At 39.6% G+C, this 18,711-nt stretch overlaps 1 protein-coding gene across 3 annotated transcripts in view; it reads right to left on the bottom strand.

Annotated features, from left to right (window-relative positions):
* Positions 1-18,711, bottom strand: part of NCKAP5 (NCK associated protein 5) — a 375,692-nt gene that overhangs the window by 278,486 nt on the left and 78,495 nt on the right. For 2 of the 3 annotated variants that reach the window (XM_030580667.1, XM_030580666.1), the window contains exon 3: positions 11,048-11,181. The exons of the other annotated variant lie outside the window; for it this stretch is intronic. In XM_030580667.1, the coding sequence (XP_030436527.1) occupies positions 11,048-11,181 (134 nt within the window). The remainder of the gene's footprint in view (positions 1-11,047; positions 11,182-18,711) is intronic. 3 annotated transcript variants of the gene reach the window in all.

Raw genomic sequence — 18,711 nt, 5'->3', positions numbered from 1 at the left:
CAGCTCATGGAGTTTTTTCACTGTTCTGTGGCAGTGGTGAAGAATTCCATCCTCTCCACTACTTGTGCCTGGAGAACCTGTGTCCATAATGCCACCTGACCCCTGGTCAGCAGCCTTTATTGCTTGCCTCCCTGCACTGCAGAACTTCTGCAGGAGACATACTGTCTGCAGTTTCCCTGGCATAATCTGGAACCAGGGCTGGCCCCAGGGTTTTTGCCGCCGCAAGCAGCAAAAAGGAGAAAAAAAAAAAAGAGCCGCGATCGCGATCAGCTCTACCACCACTGCTTCAGTCTTCAGTGCCAATTTGGCGGCAGGTCCTTCACCCCGAGAGGGAGGGAGGGGCCCACTGCCGAATTGCCGCCAAAGAGCCAGACATGCCGCTCCTCTCTGTTGGCCGCCCCAAGCACCTGCTTGCTGAGCTGGTGCCTGGAGCTGGCCCTGTCTGGAACCCCCTTTGGAGAAGGAAATGCACCACACTATAGATGGAGGAGAAGCGTAAATTACTACACACTGTCTACTGTAAACTGAAACAGTTTGCTCCCAAGATCTGTTATGTGTGTGTAGGACTGAGAGTAGACTAGTCAAAACTACCTTCCCATCCCCACCGTCTCCTGACTCACAGAAGCCAAACACTGTGGAGCCTTTCTGAAAGAGAGAACTTCCCAACACAATGTCCCCTAAACAGGAGCATGCTCTGTGCATATACCAAAAGGGCAGTATGGGAACCTAAGCTTGAATTTGTCTGTATTTTTCATGTACTCAGAACCTGTAAGTAACTTAAGCACCATTTTGTATGTGCTCAAAGAAAGGATAGCCAAAGTGAGCACAGACTAACTCTCAGGTTATTGAATTATATTATACAAAGGAACAGAACCATCAAATTGTAATATTAGCAAGAGACTTGAGAGAGTTTGTTAGTGTTCTGATACAAAGATGATGGGCATATTATAGATAGAGCCTGCCAGAAATGCATGTATGTGGTTGAGGCATATATAGAATTACAAAATATATATACACGAAGTAAAACTGTGGGCATCAGAATAAATAAATTAGTCTGGTTTTGCCATGGCAGACATAAATTACTCATTTCCTGGACCCCTTAAAAGAATTATTAACAGCAAATAAGAGATTCAAGGGAACAGCAATGCACATTATTCACGAGTATGTCAGGATATTGAGACAGGTTTGACTAGTACTGCAGTTTTAGTGCCTCAAAAGCCTACAGGTGTTCAGGAAATATATGCATCCTTAACAATGCCTGGGGCTAGGCAATTCAGTGTTCTTTACAAGTGTTACATAAACCAACAGGTGTCATATGAATGTAGCCAATTATAACTTCTCTTCACTGAATAACTTCTGACACTGTTTTGGAGTGTACACTGATTCTACAGTCACTTTAAGCAGTGACAACAGCGAGGTATATTTTGATAACGACAATATGTGATCTCTCTTTTCACCAATGCAGATGAATCCCCTACACCATAACAGAAAAAAGACCATGGTGAGAAAGTCTGTTTGTGGTTTTTTGTTGCGTTTTTTTAAAGAAAAGCCACATTTAAGGTACTTAGGCATGAGTACTCTCTAATCCAAAGAAATTATTTCTAAACTACAAAAGAAACAATTTATGCTAACCACATTCATATCTGGAATGGAAAAACTGATAGATTTAAGCCGGATATAAAGAGACTATCTTTCTCTATTTTTTCCTTATTAAAATATAGCTTACAGCCTAGAAGGCCGGTCCAGACTAGCACATGAATTGAGAGAAATGATATTGTCAAATCAAAATTCCCCCTTGAGTAACTTCCCTCTAGGAATCTGGACCACAGATGCTTAAGAAAAAATTCTGTCTTGCCAGATAAGACTCCAAAAGGTGAATTATGGCGCTGTTCAAAATAGAACCTGTTTGCTATCTGCCATTTCAGTTTCACCTTTGTTTATTTAGGTAAGTCACAGTAGTGCTGGTGTCCATTCATTTTGCACCACCTCCTCCTGACTTTTATCTATCTATCTATCGATTTATTTAATAATCAGCAGGTTTTAAACAAATATAAGGAAGTACTTTTTCACACAATGCACAGCCAACCTGTGGAACTCATCTCCAGTGGATATTGTGAAGATCAAAAGTATAACTGAAACAAAGAATTACGTAAATTCATGGAGGATAGAGCCATTAATGACTATTAGCCAAGATGGACAGAGAAGCAATTCCATGCTTTGGGTGCCCCTAAATCTCTGTCTTCCACAAGCTGGGACTGGATGACAGGGGATGGATCACTCAATAAATTGTCCTATTCTGTTCATTTTCTTTGAAACATCTGACACTGGCCACTGTTGGAAGACAGGATACTGGGCTAGATGGACCACTGGTCTGACCTAGTATGGCCGTTCTTATGTTCTGTTATTTAAATATGCCCATCACATTGTCGATGTGCACGTGTATGTAAATAAATAAGAACAATACTATGTTCAACTGACCACTGTAAACTAAAACTAAAACAAACCTCATCTCTCCACTGTCAGCTCTAAGCAAACAGATACCCACCCCTGTTCAGGCCAAAGCCCAAATATGCAGATGGGCTTCACACTGTGCCCCGAAGCTCAGAAACTTGAATCCTCTCAGAGCAATGGGGAAACTGGGTTCAGCAACCTTTCCCTGAAAACACTCTGCCCTCACAACTCAAATAGCCAAATTAGGCGCTATGAGCTTTTGCCCATCAGCTGGGCCCCAATGTCTCTCAGGTAGTTAGGACCCAAACCATTTAGGGTTTTCAAGATCAAAATCAACATTTCAGATTGTAGTTGGAAGCAAAGAAGAAGCCAGTGCAGTCTTTAGCAGACAGGCACCATGTGCACCCTTCAGTCAGCACTTCTAAGTACTGTAAACGGGCTGTTGCATTCTGCACCAGATCTGTGGCTTACACCAAGTAATTAAATCTGGAGGTAACTCAACCATGGGTAAGTGTTGCAAGGTCAGCTTCAGATATAAGTTCTCTCCATCCTTATGACAAGCTGCCTCCCACAGTGAGCTCATGTGCAGGTTGAATACAAAAGGTGTTAGGATGGGTCCCTTAAGATCTGTGCAAAAGACAGCCCTTGGGGAGAATGGAGAAATCATAAACAGACGCCATCTGAGATCTGAAAGGGGGCCATTTAGGGATTTGGGTATTTAGTTGGGGATTGGTCCTGTTTTGAGCAGGGGGTTGGATTAGATGACCTCCTGAGGTGCCTTCAAACCCTGATATTCTATGATTCTAACACATAGAGTTTTGTCTCCCTCTCCCCATTAGTGTCTGCAGTAGATTCAACAAAGTTATACTGTCAATTATATTAGAGGTTGCTGACAGACAAAGCTGATTTTTTTGTTCTATCACTAGGAAGAGATACTCTGAAAATGAGTCTGGTGAAGCCTCCATACCTGAACTAGGCAAATCATAGAGTCATAGAAATGTAGGTCTGCAAGGGACCTTGAGAAGTCATCAAGTCCAGCTCCTTGCACTGCAGCAGCACCAAGTAAACCTAGGCCACTCCTGACAGGTGTTTGTCCAACCTGTTTTTAAAAACCTCCAGTGATGGGGATTCCACAACCTCCGTTGGAAAACCTGTTCCAGATTTTAACCACCCGTACAGTTAGAAAGTTTTTCCTAATATCTAACTTAAATCTCCCTTGCTGCAGATTAAGCCCATTACTTCTTTTCCTACCTTCAGTGGATATGGAGAACAATGGATCATTAGCCTCTTTATAACAGCCCTTAATATATTTGCAGACCGTTATTAGGTTCTCCTTCAGTCTTCTTTTTTCAAATGCCCAGTTTTTTAACCTTGTATCATTATTGTTGCTCATCTCTGAACTGTCTCCATTTTATCCACACCTTTCCTAAAGAGTGGCACCCAGCCTTGGATACAATAATGTAGTGGCGGCCTCACCAGTGCCAAGTCGAGTGGGATAATTACAGTTCATGTCTTACATATAGGACTCCTGTGAATACTCCCCAGAATGATATTTGCTTTTTTCACAGCTTTATCACATTGCTTATTCATATTCAACTTGTGATCCACAACAACCCCCAGATCCTTTGCAGCAGTACTGTCACCTAGCCAGTTATTCCTCATTTTGTAGTTGTGCATTTGATTTTACATTCCTAAGTACTTTACACTTGTCTTTACTGAATTTCATCTTGTTGAATTCAGACCAATTTTCCAAGGTCATTTTGAACTCTAATCCTCTCTTCCTCACAACCCCTTCCAGCTTGGTGTCATCCCCAAACTTTATAAGCACAGTTTCCTTTTCATTACCCAAGTCATTAAATGAAAATATTGACTAGTATCAGATCCAGAACTTACCCCTACCCAGAACTCCACCAGATATGTCCTCATGCTTTCACAGTGAACCATTAATAACTACTCTTTGAATATGGTCTTTCAAGCAGTTGTGCAGCCACTCTATAGTAATTTCATCTAGACCAAATTTGCCTCATTTGCTTATGAAAATATCATGTGAGACTGTGTCAAAAGCCTTAGTAAAATCAACATGTATCATATCTACTGCTTCCCCCATCCACTAAGCCAGTAACACAGTGCCCATTTGAAAGGAATGAAGTGAGTAAAGATGCCAATTTTCCCCAACTCCCACCTTCTCAATAATCCTACCCCAAAAGGACAGTTTGGTCAATGTGGACTCCCCCTTCCTCTGTTTCCTTTTTGTGGATTTGGAGGCTTAGGAATGCTCATCAAATTGTCTCTAAGTACCAAGCCAGACTATCTCGCTGTTCCATGGGATTAATCTGCACATCCATTAGGCCTAGAAAGGCTAGGACCCACTGAAAACGAGAACTTCCACATCCGCTCCAAAGGGGGAAAATTGTCTGAGCTTTGCAGGAGTCATATTTATTATCTAGCTAGTCCCTTAAACAGAGGAAGTGCCATTTGTCTCCACAGTGGTTGAAGAGAGAAAAATCTATTGGAATTGTTACAATAGAAAACTAAAATGGTAATGGAACTATAATGCAGCATCCTACAGAATCTCTGGATTGTTTATATATCCTAGAAAGATATTTACAGCAGTGTGAAAAACACCTTTTAGGCTTTGACCATTGCTAATGAAATAACTACTGATTTTTCATTATGCTCATTTTACTTCATGCATGTTTGAACTATACTAAACATCTTATTTTTGCGTAAGTAATTCAAGAGAAGGAATTCTAAATTGCTGAATACACAGAAAACATCTTAGTGGGGTTGCAACTTAAATGTAAAAGTGGTTCTGACACAAAGGGTATGTCTATACCACATGCCAGATTGGCAGGCTGCGATCGATCCAGCGGGGGTTGATTTATCACGTCTAAATCGACCCCCAAGCACTCTCCTGTCAACTCCTGTACTCCACCGCCACAAGAGGTGCAGTCAATGGGGGAGCAACAGCAGTTGACTCACCGCAGTGAAGACACTGCGTAAGTAGGTCTAGGTCGACTTCAGCTACATTATTCACATAGCTGAAGTTGCATAACTTAGATCGATTCCACCCTCCCTACTCCATCCCCGTGTAGATCAGGCCAAAGACTGCCTGATCCTAGAAAAGGTTCAAAGACTGACTGACTTGATCAGATTAATCATGTTAGTTTTGAAAAAGGTAAGACCTTTACAAGTACTCCTTTACGACAGTACCGCTCCTTCCGAAAGATGTAAGGAAGCCATGGAGGTTCCGTTCAAACATACAGAAGGAGAGGAGATTGCACTAACTCATAAATCTGATGGTTTAAACTCAGAGGAAAAGTCCTTCCCTTTATTGTTATTATGTTCATATGACTCCATCAGAGATGTATATTTAAAACACTTTCAGCTATTTGGTAATCTGTTGATCAAGAGATTCTAACCTCAGATTAATGATAAATGGAGAAGGGGAAGCAAATTTACAACCTCTTCTCCATGAGTAAGAGAATGTATCTACATTTTAACATCCAAAGATGATTTTGAAATAAGATTAATAATCTGACTGGTGTTAAATGGACATTAGACAAAATGACCCCACCACTTAAGGCTATACAAGTGTCCCAAGGCTTATAAATCTCCAAGCCATTCTACCCAAGATTCAGTCTGTGGCATAGATGGATTGTTGTGCACTGCAATAAAGCTTCTCTGGGGAGTAAGCAGGTTGCAATCTCTAGGTCAGTTTGATGTGATTAAATTCTGACAGAAGTGCAAAATATCCCTTCATCTTCAGTAGTAGGGAATTAGTTATCAATTCTGGTCTGATCTTCTGACAAGACATCACCAACATCACTGAATAGAAAACAGCAGGAGGAATCAAAAACACCAGAAGCAAGCTAAAGAATACATGTTTGCACCCAGTGGAGAGAAAAACTGTCATCTTATGCAAAGTGTTATTGGATTTGTAATGGTCAGGTTCCACCTGTTAGAAGTGACAGATATAACCCTATGGTCAATATTAGTGTGAGGGGAATACTGAAACAATGCAATGAGAATTCTAAGACATCTAATTTGTCAGATTCCTACAGCCAAAACCTGGATACATTTCCACTTTCCCAGCAGCATGTGTTCTTAAAAGTCAGCTGCAGTTTTTCAGCAACAGATGCAGACATCTATAACCAAGGCCATCTTAAGGTGAAATATTTTGTGCAACGTAAACAAAGTAATTTTAAAGAACTGACCCTTGCAGCTTCAATTACTCTTACCATATTCACTATACAAGTATGCATTTTATCAAACTTGCTTTCTGTAGACTTAAATAGTAATCAAAATAATTTAAGACAGATCTACTTCTATTACTGCTTCAACATTTAATCCCAGCATGGATTCCTATGTACTGCATGCACTCAAGCAACATTTGGTACAATATGATGATGTATAGAAGACAATGTGATCAATTTATATTCTATACACTACTTAATGTACCTTCTGTAATGATACTATAAATCACACTTACTGTTTTGGTTCTTCTTGGGAGTCACTGCACATATTGCTACAAGAAGTTGATTAAATTATTAGACATAAAGCACAATCCAAGCCCAGGGCATCCAAGAAGAGACTGAGAGGCACTTTCTACTCCAATGTCCAAAATACCAGGACATACATGAAAGAAATCTCCTCAAATTGTAAGCAATAGAAAAGTCATTTAAGCAAAAAGAACTAATGAAAACTGTATCTAACTCTGGAAGAAAGGAAAGACAGCAGAGATGGGATCACACTATGTAGCAATCTGACAGTGCGGGGGTGGCCAACCTGAGCCTGAGAAGAAGCCAGAATTTACCAATGTACATTGCCAAAGAGCCACAGTAATATGTCAGCAGCCCCCCATCAGCTCCCCACCCACTCCCAGCACCTCCCGCCCACCAGCAGCCCTGCCTATCAGCAGTTTCGTGGCATGCAAGAGACTCTGCATGGGAAGGGGAGAAGCGAGGGCATGGCAGGCTCAGGGGAGAGGGCAGGAAGGGGTGGAGTAGGGGCCAGGCCTATGGCAGAACCAGGACTGAGCAGTGAGCACCCCCTAGCACATTGGAAAGTTGGCATCCGTAGCTCCAACCCTGGAGTCAGTGCCACAAGGAGCTGCATATTAACTCTGAAGAGCTACATGTGGCTCCGGAGCCACAGGTTGGACACCCCTGTGCCAGTGGATCAGGAATGGCCATTGCTGAAAAATGAAAACAGGAAATCAAATCCTAAACACAATGTTTACCCCTATCCTGGATGGATCTCTGATAGATACCAACTCTGATAGATACCTGAAGGCTTGGTTTCTTCTATGCAGTCTAGTAACTCTTTTATGGTTAGTCATGCCAATAGAGTCTCATGGAATTTAATTGTTACGAACAAGCAACAGACTTCAACACGTGACAGTTCAGCAGACCATATCCATGTTGTGCTTTGTAAGACAACACAAGAATCATTGTACACAACTCCAATGTAAAGATTTTGGATTTAAGGTTAAAGTGTTTTTCTGTGGCATTCTAAATATTTTAAACACATACTACATCTAATAGTAAAATTGCTCGTATCTGCACAGTACACTATATAATCCAGGTACAGAATGTTTGTTTTGTTAAAAATGTTTTCCTTCTTCCACAGTAACTGTCAAACATTTATATTAAAACTGTAGCCACGGCGTCATTTTAAGGGTCTAGATCAGGGGTCGGCAACCTTTCAGAAGTGCTGTGCCGAGTCTTCATTTATTCATTAACTTAAGGTTTCGCGTGCCAGTAATACATTTTAACCTTTTTAGAAGGTCTCTCTATATGTCTATATTATATAACTAAACTACTGTTGTATGTAAAGTAAATAAGGTTTTTAAAATGTTTAAGAAGCTTCATTTAAAATTAAAATGCAGAGCCCCTCGGACCAGTGACACTGAAAATCAGCTCATAAATTAAAATCAGCCCCCCTGGTCTAGATTTTTACAGATGTTAAAAGGAAAGACTTTGATTTTGGGGGTAATCTCAGCCAGAAATATTGCTGACTGAGTAGATGTTGGGATTTAATTAATACAAAAGAAAGCCTGCTTCTGGACTCTCGCACAGAGGACTGTGCACTCAAAATTGAATGCTTATAGGTAGGTGAACGTTTTCACGTAATTTAAGATATGAACAGAGCTTTCTGACGCTGATTACAAAAGGTCAGTTTACAGTGTCATGTTTCTTTCTTCTAAAGATGTGGAGAAAATATTTTTATGAAAGGGAGAAAGACAGATTGAGCACCTGCTCCAAATCTCTGTTTAAATTACTGTATTGCATGGAATGCATAGGCATGAATATATACACTTACTCAGTAACAGAGATATGCAGATTTGCAAAGCTATGATATGCTACCTGCTTTTCTCTCAGATTTTCTGTTCTCTTTTGAAAGACAGAAGATTTGGGTACACAAAATCCTTTCCCAGATAGCATGCATTTACTGTTAAAAGTGCTTTCATTTTCCCCTTAAGTCTCTGCATCCTCACCAGACACATTTTTTTGGTACAATGTAATTTTTTTTCTTTCCTTCAATTCCTCAACTGACATGATATCACTGTGGAACAGTGATGTAGTTAGGAAAAAAAGAAATGGGTAAACTAACCTAAACTAAACTTCATATTCTCCAAATAAGAAGTAGATAATCTCCATTTACCTGAGTTTCCCCTCAACTACACTACTGCCATGGGGCACAGGACTTCACCAGCATCAGCCCTCTACTAATATGGGGCTGGAAATTTCACTTGTCCAGAGATAAATCTATATGATGTGTGCACCATAATCTTCTGCAGCATAAAAAAAAGAGGGAAGTTTTTAGCCCTCATGGTTACAAAGGTGACACTCCAAATGGAAATGGAGTTTAAAACAATGTAGTCCTGTCTTCCAAAGACCTGGTCTACATACAAGTGATAAAATCCTATCCCACTGAAATCAGTGGGAGTTTTGCTATTGACAATAGGTGTGTTTTGTTAAACGGGTACAAAACTACCTGTGGATGTTCTTAAAACAGTTTAATACAGGCTTATATTGATTTAGCTTGCACTGGAAAATGTATTGGTGCAAAGCAAATTTAACCACTTTTAAACAAATATAAAAGTGTCCACACAAAGGTTTGCACCAGTTTCACTAAATCTGTTTTAAAACAGCTACACTGTGAGGAAGAGGACATTGTGAAAAGAAATGGGAAGGAAAGAAATGGATTAATTTACCATACAAATAGGGATTTTCATTAACAGCAAAGATAGTGATTTTGTTGAGCAATTGGAGATTTAGTCAAACGTTTTTAAAGGAATGGTAAAGAGATTTGTGCATGAAACATTGGAAAATTTCAGTCACAAAATCCAGTTACAAATTTATGGCAAAAAGACACAACACATGCTAGCAGTACTGCATAACCTTAAATAATTCAGGGAGTTTTAAATTCAGCAAAACTATTGTTTTATAATCAGGAGCTTAAGCACTTTTTCCAGAAACTAAGATTCAAAAGAAACAGGAAAAAAAATCCCAACCAGCTACGTTCAGTGGATGGATTTAAATTACTGTGAATTATTTGATGGGACTCATCTAAAGAGAACACCATGCTGGAACCTCAAAAAAGGTGTGATGTGTTTTCAATATTTTTCATGAAAAGTTCTCATCAACTTTTGACAAAAACAGAAATATATTTTCCTAACATTTCCAAAATATTGGCCATCTATAATTGTATTATTTATTTGTATTGCCCCAGTCTTGGACCAAGACTCCATTCTGCTAAGTGCTGTACGAAAAGACAGCTCACTTTCATTGTATGAACTAAATGGAACTTTGTGAGAGAAATAGTTGATACTCAAACACTGTCTCATTGGACACCATACAAAGTGAAACTCTGCTTTCAGTTCAGATTCTGCTTGCTCTTCTCCATGTGAATAGAAGCCACTCAGAATTGCAGTAAAAGACTCATTGTGTATTATAAAAACCATACAGCACTCTATTCCATGTCTCAGCCATTTCAGTTTTAAGTGTTTGACTATGGAAATAAGTTCAGGACCCAATCCTGTAATTACATCCAAATGGGTGGACTCCTACCCAAGCACAGTATTCCATTAAAGTCAATGCAGAAACAGGCCTAAAGTATGCTGAAACAGGGAAATAGCCTGTACCCATTAGGATATTATATATTTGACAGTGGATCATAAGAAATTATCATATTTTATTAAATTATTTTTAAAAGAATTTTTTTCAATTGGTGATGAAGGCACAGTGTTTTTTCATCATATCGAATAATAAAGAAAATGTAACTTTGACTTGGCCACGGCATACATTTCTTGAGCTGTGATCTTCCAGAAACATACTAGGGAAATATAACAGATAGTAATTGCATTTCCACAGATTTTGTTTACACTATCCTATGGAATTCTACAACAAGGTATAATCCTCTTAAATTCTATAGGCCGTATAAATCATTTACCCAGAAGCATAATGGATATTCCAAATATATGAGAGGTTTTGCCTCCTTTCATGTTGAGCACACTGTCAGAGGGTTTCAGGCACTTTTGTATCAAAACTATCTTTCTATATTGTGAATAAAGTTTACCATCACAACGTACCTCGAAAACTGCTCCTGCAATCCACGCATTTGAGCTCTGTTACGTTCTGACTCTAATGTCACCTCCCGTAATCTTTTTTCACTGTCAAGTCTCAAATGTCTTTCTTCCTCCAACTCATGTATCAGCTTCTCGCGCTGAAAAATATATCACCAGAGGTTATATATTAGTTGTATGTGTCCACGTTTAAAAAATAAAGGTGTTTCCTTTTAAAGATAAAGATAGTAAAACTTATGAAATGTCATAAGGAAAAGGTCAAGTGTGTTTGATTTGGATATTTAATCAAATTAATGCTACAATTAGAATAATATAAATTAGAGATGGAAAAAAGACCTAACACAGTAAGCTATCTAGTCCATTTCCCTTCTACAATATGATTTCTAAGTTTTTACTTGTGTGTTAAACTTCTCAAGCAATAAGGACTTTTACTTTTCCACTGTTCCATATCCAATATCCTACACTGAATGCACATACACACAAAAAAGAATAAAAGAAAAAAATCTAATTTTTCCACTTGTTCTTTGTGTTCAGTGTTCAGTTTGTTAATGCAAATTATTAGGGAGACGGAAGATTTTAGGATTTGGTAGGGTCACAAATCTACAAGACTGCCGTAAAATATCCCTGTCTGAGCTGCTCTACTTTGGCTCACAGACTCATTGAAATCAACAAAACAGGCCTTTAAAATCACAAGTCTCTCTCCCCATCCTCCATCAATGGAGCAGACTTTATTTTATTTTTATAAAATACAATGGTAAAAATCTAGCTTTAAAAATCTAGGTACCAAGCCAAAAAGAAAGAGAGAGAGGTTTCAGAAATGTAATAAGAACACCCTCCACTATAAAGACATATTTAGGTAAAGAGTTTTGAAAACACAGACTAAAAATGGAGTACCTCCAGCATACTGTACCTACTGTACATGTCATTTATAACATGCTAATTCTTATTAGCCTCTTAACCTCAGCTCCAAAAACTAGTGAATTCAAAAGCCTATTTCAAACAAAAGGTTACAAATGACTTACAGCCCCCCCAAAAAAAGCAGCAGCTTCAAAACCCACTGTTGGAACCATAAAAAAAATACACGCACTATCCATGAGATCCTACAACACAGAAATTACATTCTGATTGTATTTGATTATTCCACAAGCATCTAAATGAGACAGCATCAAATAGATCAATAAGAAATGGATCAATTAATCAATGTTCTAGTAGAGAAAGGGCTCAGGCATCAGCTGACTATGAAAAGGCAAAAGCATCATAAAATTACATTACGTACACCATTTATAGACTTTGAAAATCACTGTAAACATGATGTGGTGCAATTTGTGGCCTGTCAAAGATTTTGATGTAGGTCTGTTACTGACCTAAATTTTTATGACATACCCACAAAAAATGTATCAAGAAATTATACATATGGTTTCATTACAAAATAACAAAGGTTTCTTACTGTTAAGCCATTAAACAGAGGAGATTACATATACAAGTCTCACAGCTATAAATCTTGCTGAATAATAATTTATAATAGCAGTAACCAAGGGACCAAAAATATGAGCACTACAAAGTGGATAAGGGATCTTAAAGACAGTGATAAATAAGCAGATGCCACAAAGGAAGGCTGGCAAGGAATTAAATGAAATATCTATATACTTGTGGAAAAATATGAGGAATTGTGCAGAGAATACAGAGCTTCTGTCTAGTTAGCCATACCTAGTATCTCAAAGATGGAAATTTTCAAAATAGGAAACAAATTATTGGAAAATAAATTCTTGTTCTAATTAAATTATCCAATTAATGTTCTGCCACAGACCCCGATTCTCCAAGATGCGCAACAGTACCAGGCTCTCATCTGACTTCACTGGGAGTTGAGAGTGCTCAACATCTGGCAGAAGGTGCGCAGCACCTCACACTACAAGAATCCTGAATATATGAGAGCATGGAGGAGTAATTCATGCTTAAAAATACTGAGTGAGATTTTCAAAAGTGCTCAGTATTTGCCTAACTGTTCTTGTTGAAGTCAATGGGGAAATGCTTAATGATTCCAATAGGAGCAGAGCTTGGCCAATGCTAAATGCTTTTGATGATAGCCTGAATTATAGATGTATCTCTCTTGCCATATGGGGGGCTTAAGAAAGGAACTCCTGGAGCCAGAAGACAGCTGTGAAAATGAAAATGAAATGAAAGAGAAATGTCTGGCTGCTTAATCTGTATGCTTAAGGCCCAGTGGGGGCTGATCCAGAGAAAAGGAGAAATTACTGGGTGAAGAGCTGAACTGTCATGCCTGTACTAAGCAAGAATTGCCTGCAATAAGCCAGGGACTGCCCACAAGCACATTCAATCCTAGCAAGCACATGGTTCAGGCAAAGTTAAGGGAGTTGACTCCAGCAGGTTGATGTGCATTTCATGTATTGCATGCAGGGTAATACTGTAACATAAAAGATTCCATGTTTCTAAAACTAAACTGGTTCTTTATTAGGAAAACTATTTACAGAAATGCTGCAGCTAGAATTCTAGCCATGTGCACACCTCCTGACTATTTGGTCCCTCCTCCAAACTCTTCCCTCCTGAAAACTGTGCTCCTCCCTCCAAGTTCCATGCAGCATGCTGCATCTTTCCTTTTAACAATTTTATTATGCACCATGTGCAAGCATTTGCTGACTTGGTAAGGCCAGAGGTGACTAGTACATAGCCCACCACAGAGACATGGCCTTTGCCACTACCCACAGTCCTAGGGTGCTATTCCTCTAACAAGTGTCCCACTTCTTGTTTGTGTTATCACTATTTGTGTGGGACTTGCTTCCATCTGTTGCTGTCTTCATTCTGGTGGGTGGCATCCTGTTGTCCATCTGCATTGTCCATATATCTTGTTTCTTCTCACTTCTACATCAGGACAGCTAAGGCTCTTTCTGAGTCTTCCTGGTCTTGACCTTGCCCTGTTTGTCTGGGTGTACCAGCCGTCTGCTGCTACTCTGCAGTGGTCTTCAGTCTTGTCTCCACTGCTGTCCTGAGTACATAACCACGTCATGTGATCTGTAACCCACTGCAATTTGCACTGCTGCTTTTGCAATTGCTTTGTATGGCTATTCGAAGGTTGGAGCCAGACCTGATCACCTCTGTACAGTGGACTCAGGCCTTGACTCCACTGTAGGAGTAAGTTATAAGCTTAGCTTGGCATTCTCTTAACTGCCTGTGTCTTGTTCATTATTTCTTTGTATGTCTCCACAGTCTGCTGCAACAGACTACCCCTCATGGGAAGCAGAGTCTTGGTTCTCTGGCCCCATGCCCATCAGTCCCTGTGCTAGGCTAATAACTAGTCCACAGAAGGCTGTATCGCGATGGTCCAACGTTGTCAGCAACGGACCCCTTTCTGTCTGTTCAGTCAGTCTGTTCAGTCTCTTTGCCAACATTACTACTGGCTCTGCCTTCCCATTTCTTTTTGGTTACCCAGGAGAAGATACCTTGTGTTAAAATTTCAATTTGATGCTGAATCATTCAAATTCAGATGCAGAGTACTGTGGCCCATTGTCTGAATATAGCATGCTGGGTATGTTGTACCTTACAAAATGCACCATCAGTTTCCAGATCACAGGTCTTGCCTGAGAGTACTCCATACAGTCCTTCTCCCAGAAAATGGAGTACTAACTTACTGTAACCATGTACGTCTGCTACTAAGAGTGAATATGTCTGTAATCCAGCCTTTTCCCAGGGTCAGATTCAGATTTCCTGGGGCTGTAGAGTCTCCTTCTGTGGCTGATCCCTATACTCTTTTCTCTCCTTGCACTGTTCCATGTCGCTCTCAATTGGGCATCTATGTCTGTCCTACATGTAGGCACACTTTACAACACAGATGAGTGTTGCCTGCTCCTGAGTAACCCAGGGAGGAAAGGGGGGCCACATACAGGTACACTCCCTGCTTCATATCATGCATACCTCTATCCCTAGGTGTGAGGTGTGTATCCATCTAATGATGTCAATTCTTAAATCTGATCAGAGTACTGCTCAGTTTCTTTTAAACAAAATCCCCATCTTGCGCACACAGCTCATCTCTGATCTGGTAGCACAGGGCAGCCTCCTGTGGGACTTTCTCCTTGAGATCTGCCCAGCTCTTAAGTATTAAAGTTTTGCTGCCTGTAGCATCCCAGCCTGGTTGGTGCTGTTTTTGGATTGCCTGGAGCCTCCCCTCAGAGATATGACAGTAGTCTATGAACATGCTACAATATCTCCTGCTCCATCTCTGCTCTACTTTGGAAGGTATGCTCTGATCACTGTATCTACCACAAGTCATGACTTTCCTGGGCAGTACCTTATCCTCACCTCATAGCACAGATCCAGTAATATGCATTGGTGTCACTCAGGAGTAGTTCCTGCTGCTTTCTAGCAGCTTGTGGTCTGCCTCACATCTATCTTGTGCCTAAGGGTGAACTGATAGAATTGTTCCATTCCAAAGACAACAGCCAGCAGTTCCTTCTCTATCTGAGCACATGTATGGGTTGCTGGCTTTGCATCAGTGTTGCTTTCCACACTATATACACTGAATCATGTCATCTGCATCCATGATCAGTCTGTCTCTCTCCTGATTCCTGGGTTCCTTTAGCTTGAGCCTCTAAACTTGTTCTCCACCAGTGGCTGTTATTGTTTTGATCCTTTGCTTGGATTGTTTACCTGCCCTTGCTATTTGGAGTCCTTTCTCTGCAGTCAGATCTGTTACTCTCAACAATCTCTCTTGTGAGCTGGAATCACATTTCCCACAAAGGCTCCTGTCTTTAATTAAGGAATCTTTAACGTCTCCAAAGTTGCATGTGGATGGCAGAATTCCCAGGTCTGTACAGTTAGTATATTCCTACTTCTACTTCTTGGCAGTGGGTTAAAAAAAAATCCAGTATCTCTCTACTGTATCATTCTATCTGGGGTCACAGTACTCATCAAAACGCTCAACAGCTGTTCCAGTGTTTTGTTGGCTATGTCTCATCCTTTTCCCAACTCCCCCCTCCCCAATGAAACAGTAAAAAAGCTTTACCTTCATCTTCTCATCTTTAGTCCCTATATTAAGCTCTGTATATAGACTCTGTTCTGGCTTCCATGTTTGTACAAGGTCTTCTGTCTGGAAATCCAGTTTTCCTAGTGGTCTGAGCCCCTCCCTCCTGACTGATATCAATAATTCTGTGTACTTTAAAGGTGTTATTATTCAGCAAAGCCTCATACCCCTTAATTAGGTAGTAGATGAGTAAGTATCATTCCCTCCATTTTACAGATCTGATAATTGATAGGTTCTACAAGGTCACTTCAGGCAAAGCAAAGAATATAACCCAGATTTCGGCTACTCAGCCACACTGCCTTACAGAATGATTGTGTCAGATCCATATATGTGGCCATGCTTCCAGTAATCACCAAACTACACTCCCCTTTCCACAGCAAAGAATAGTGCCCAAGATTCCTGATTGCAAGTATTCATCCACTGTCCAATGAAGAACTCTGTAAGCCACTGGCAACATGTATGTCACAAATGCCTGGGACTCATACAGGATAACAGCCTATTACTGCTATTGGTTACTCCTTTAACTAATGTAGTAGAAGTATGCATTATGCAACTAAAGGTTCATATGCTGCTGATGACCAATACAGGAGGATCAGTATGGCTCGACATGATAGCATTTCTGTTTTGTCAGCTTGCTTTAAAAAAAAAACACCCTATAAAAAGTACCTTACAAATTACATTAAAAGAACAATAAGGTTGCAATGCAAATGTGCAAAGTTAGGAACTATTAAACTGAAGATTTCCAGAGAAAACTTAATTCAGCTCCATTGTGAGTATGCATTATGATATAAGCTTTTAATTACATGATTACATACTATTAGTTGTGCAGGACACATACTTCCTTCAGTGCATAAGATGGACAATGAATGAGGCAGAGGGATACAAGCACAGAAAGGATGTTCTTTTGTATGCAAAGCACTGGACTGGGATCCAAAACAGCCGAGTTCTTTTCCTGACTTTACCACAGATCCTCTGGGATGTCGGACAAGACTTTATAAATGCATATATGCAAGTGGGCTGAACTGAGGTTGCACTACCAACCTTAATTCCGACATTTCCTAAATTATGAATGCTTGACTTTGCAATCAGTGTTATTTTATTGGTGTTGTGTGTGTGTGTGTGTGTCTAGTTTATCCAAAATTAAAGATGCAAAGGACTCGAGTCTGCAGAATTCAGGATATAAGTCACTTATGTGCAGTATACACTGAAAGTGTCGCTCAGCAATACTAATCTCACCTACAAAAATAAGGACAATATTTTCCTTCCAACCAAAAAGAGAACAAAATGGTGAGACAGAAGAAGCAAACCCAGCCCACAGAAAGGCTAGACAAGATAAAGAGGTTTGTTTGTGATGGAAATAGATTCAGCATTCCTGAATCACCTACAAAATTCTGTTTGTAGCTCTCCTGTTAAAATTTACTACTGAGCAAAGTGATTGAGTGTGAACAGAAAAGCATTAGCTAGTTCCATGTTTAAGGTTCCATAGTGAGTATAAACATAATGAAGCGGGATACATGAGTGCAACAGGTTTGATGGGAAATTAAGAAAAATGAAAATAGAAACAAAAGTCATATTTTTTTAAAACACTAGGAAACCATGGTTATCTTGTCAATGAAGTTATCTGCACAAACTCTTGCCACAATTTTCTCTAGTTGGAGCTTTCCTTCCTTCTCTTCTTACTATTTTCCCCATCATCCGGGGTTCCTCTTCCCTGCACTCAGGAATGCTGCTATCACGCCCCCTTTTAAAAATAATTCTCACTTCACCTACTTGCTTGCTAATGGCTACTCTATCTCCAGCTTTCCTTTCATTAGCAAAAACTACAAGCAGTCCTAGTGGCACCTTAGAGACTAACAAATTTACTAAAGTGCTGCAAGGACCCCTGGGAGTTGTTTTTGCTGATACAAACTAACACAGCTACCCCTCTGAAACCTGTCATCAGCAAGCTTCTGAAGAAAGTATTCTGACTCATCTTTGAACACTTCTTGCAAAATCTCCACCATGGTTTTCAGTCTGGTTTTTGACCCAAAAAGAATCTCTTTTCATGTGTTTAGAGATTGGTTGATCAAATACCACAACTATTTCCCAACAACTATGAGTCATAATTTTAAAGTGAATTTATTTTGCACATGATCTCAGCACTGTTTGTATTCACTCTCTGTGAATGTTTGAGTGATCTAGTTTTACAGGCTAGATATTGTGAACAAAACTGAAGAGTTACATGCATGAATATTTGCAAAAAATCATATTTTAAATTTGCATGTGTAAACATTCTTACCAGAAGTGCTTCTGTTCTCTTCCAGTCCAGGAATAGAAACAATCCCATGTGACCAATCACATTTAAGCAACACAATTTCAATCTGGAATATTCACGATCAACACAAAATTTGAGAAAAATGTTTGACTACATTCAAATGGTGAATACATTTGCAGAAATTCTGACCTCCTCTTTGATATCCCACAAAGAGAAAGACAGGCTAAATTTGTTCTGTAAATTATTGGCTCATTATTGTATTCTCAGATTTATTAATGACCAAAGACCCAATCCAGTGAGGTGATAGTGTCTCCCCCAAAAAGTGCTCAACTTCTCAAATCCCACTGAGCTCAATGGGAGTTAAAACAATAAATTGTTCTCTAT

Source organism: Gopherus evgoodei, chromosome 11, assembly GCF_007399415.2.
Source record: "Gopherus evgoodei ecotype Sinaloan lineage chromosome 11, rGopEvg1_v1.p, whole genome shotgun sequence".
NCBI classification, from domain to species: Eukaryota; Metazoa; Chordata; order Testudines; family Testudinidae; genus Gopherus; species Gopherus evgoodei.
Note: the sequence above shows the minus strand (reverse complement) of the source record. Positions and strands in the feature narration are given on the sequence as shown.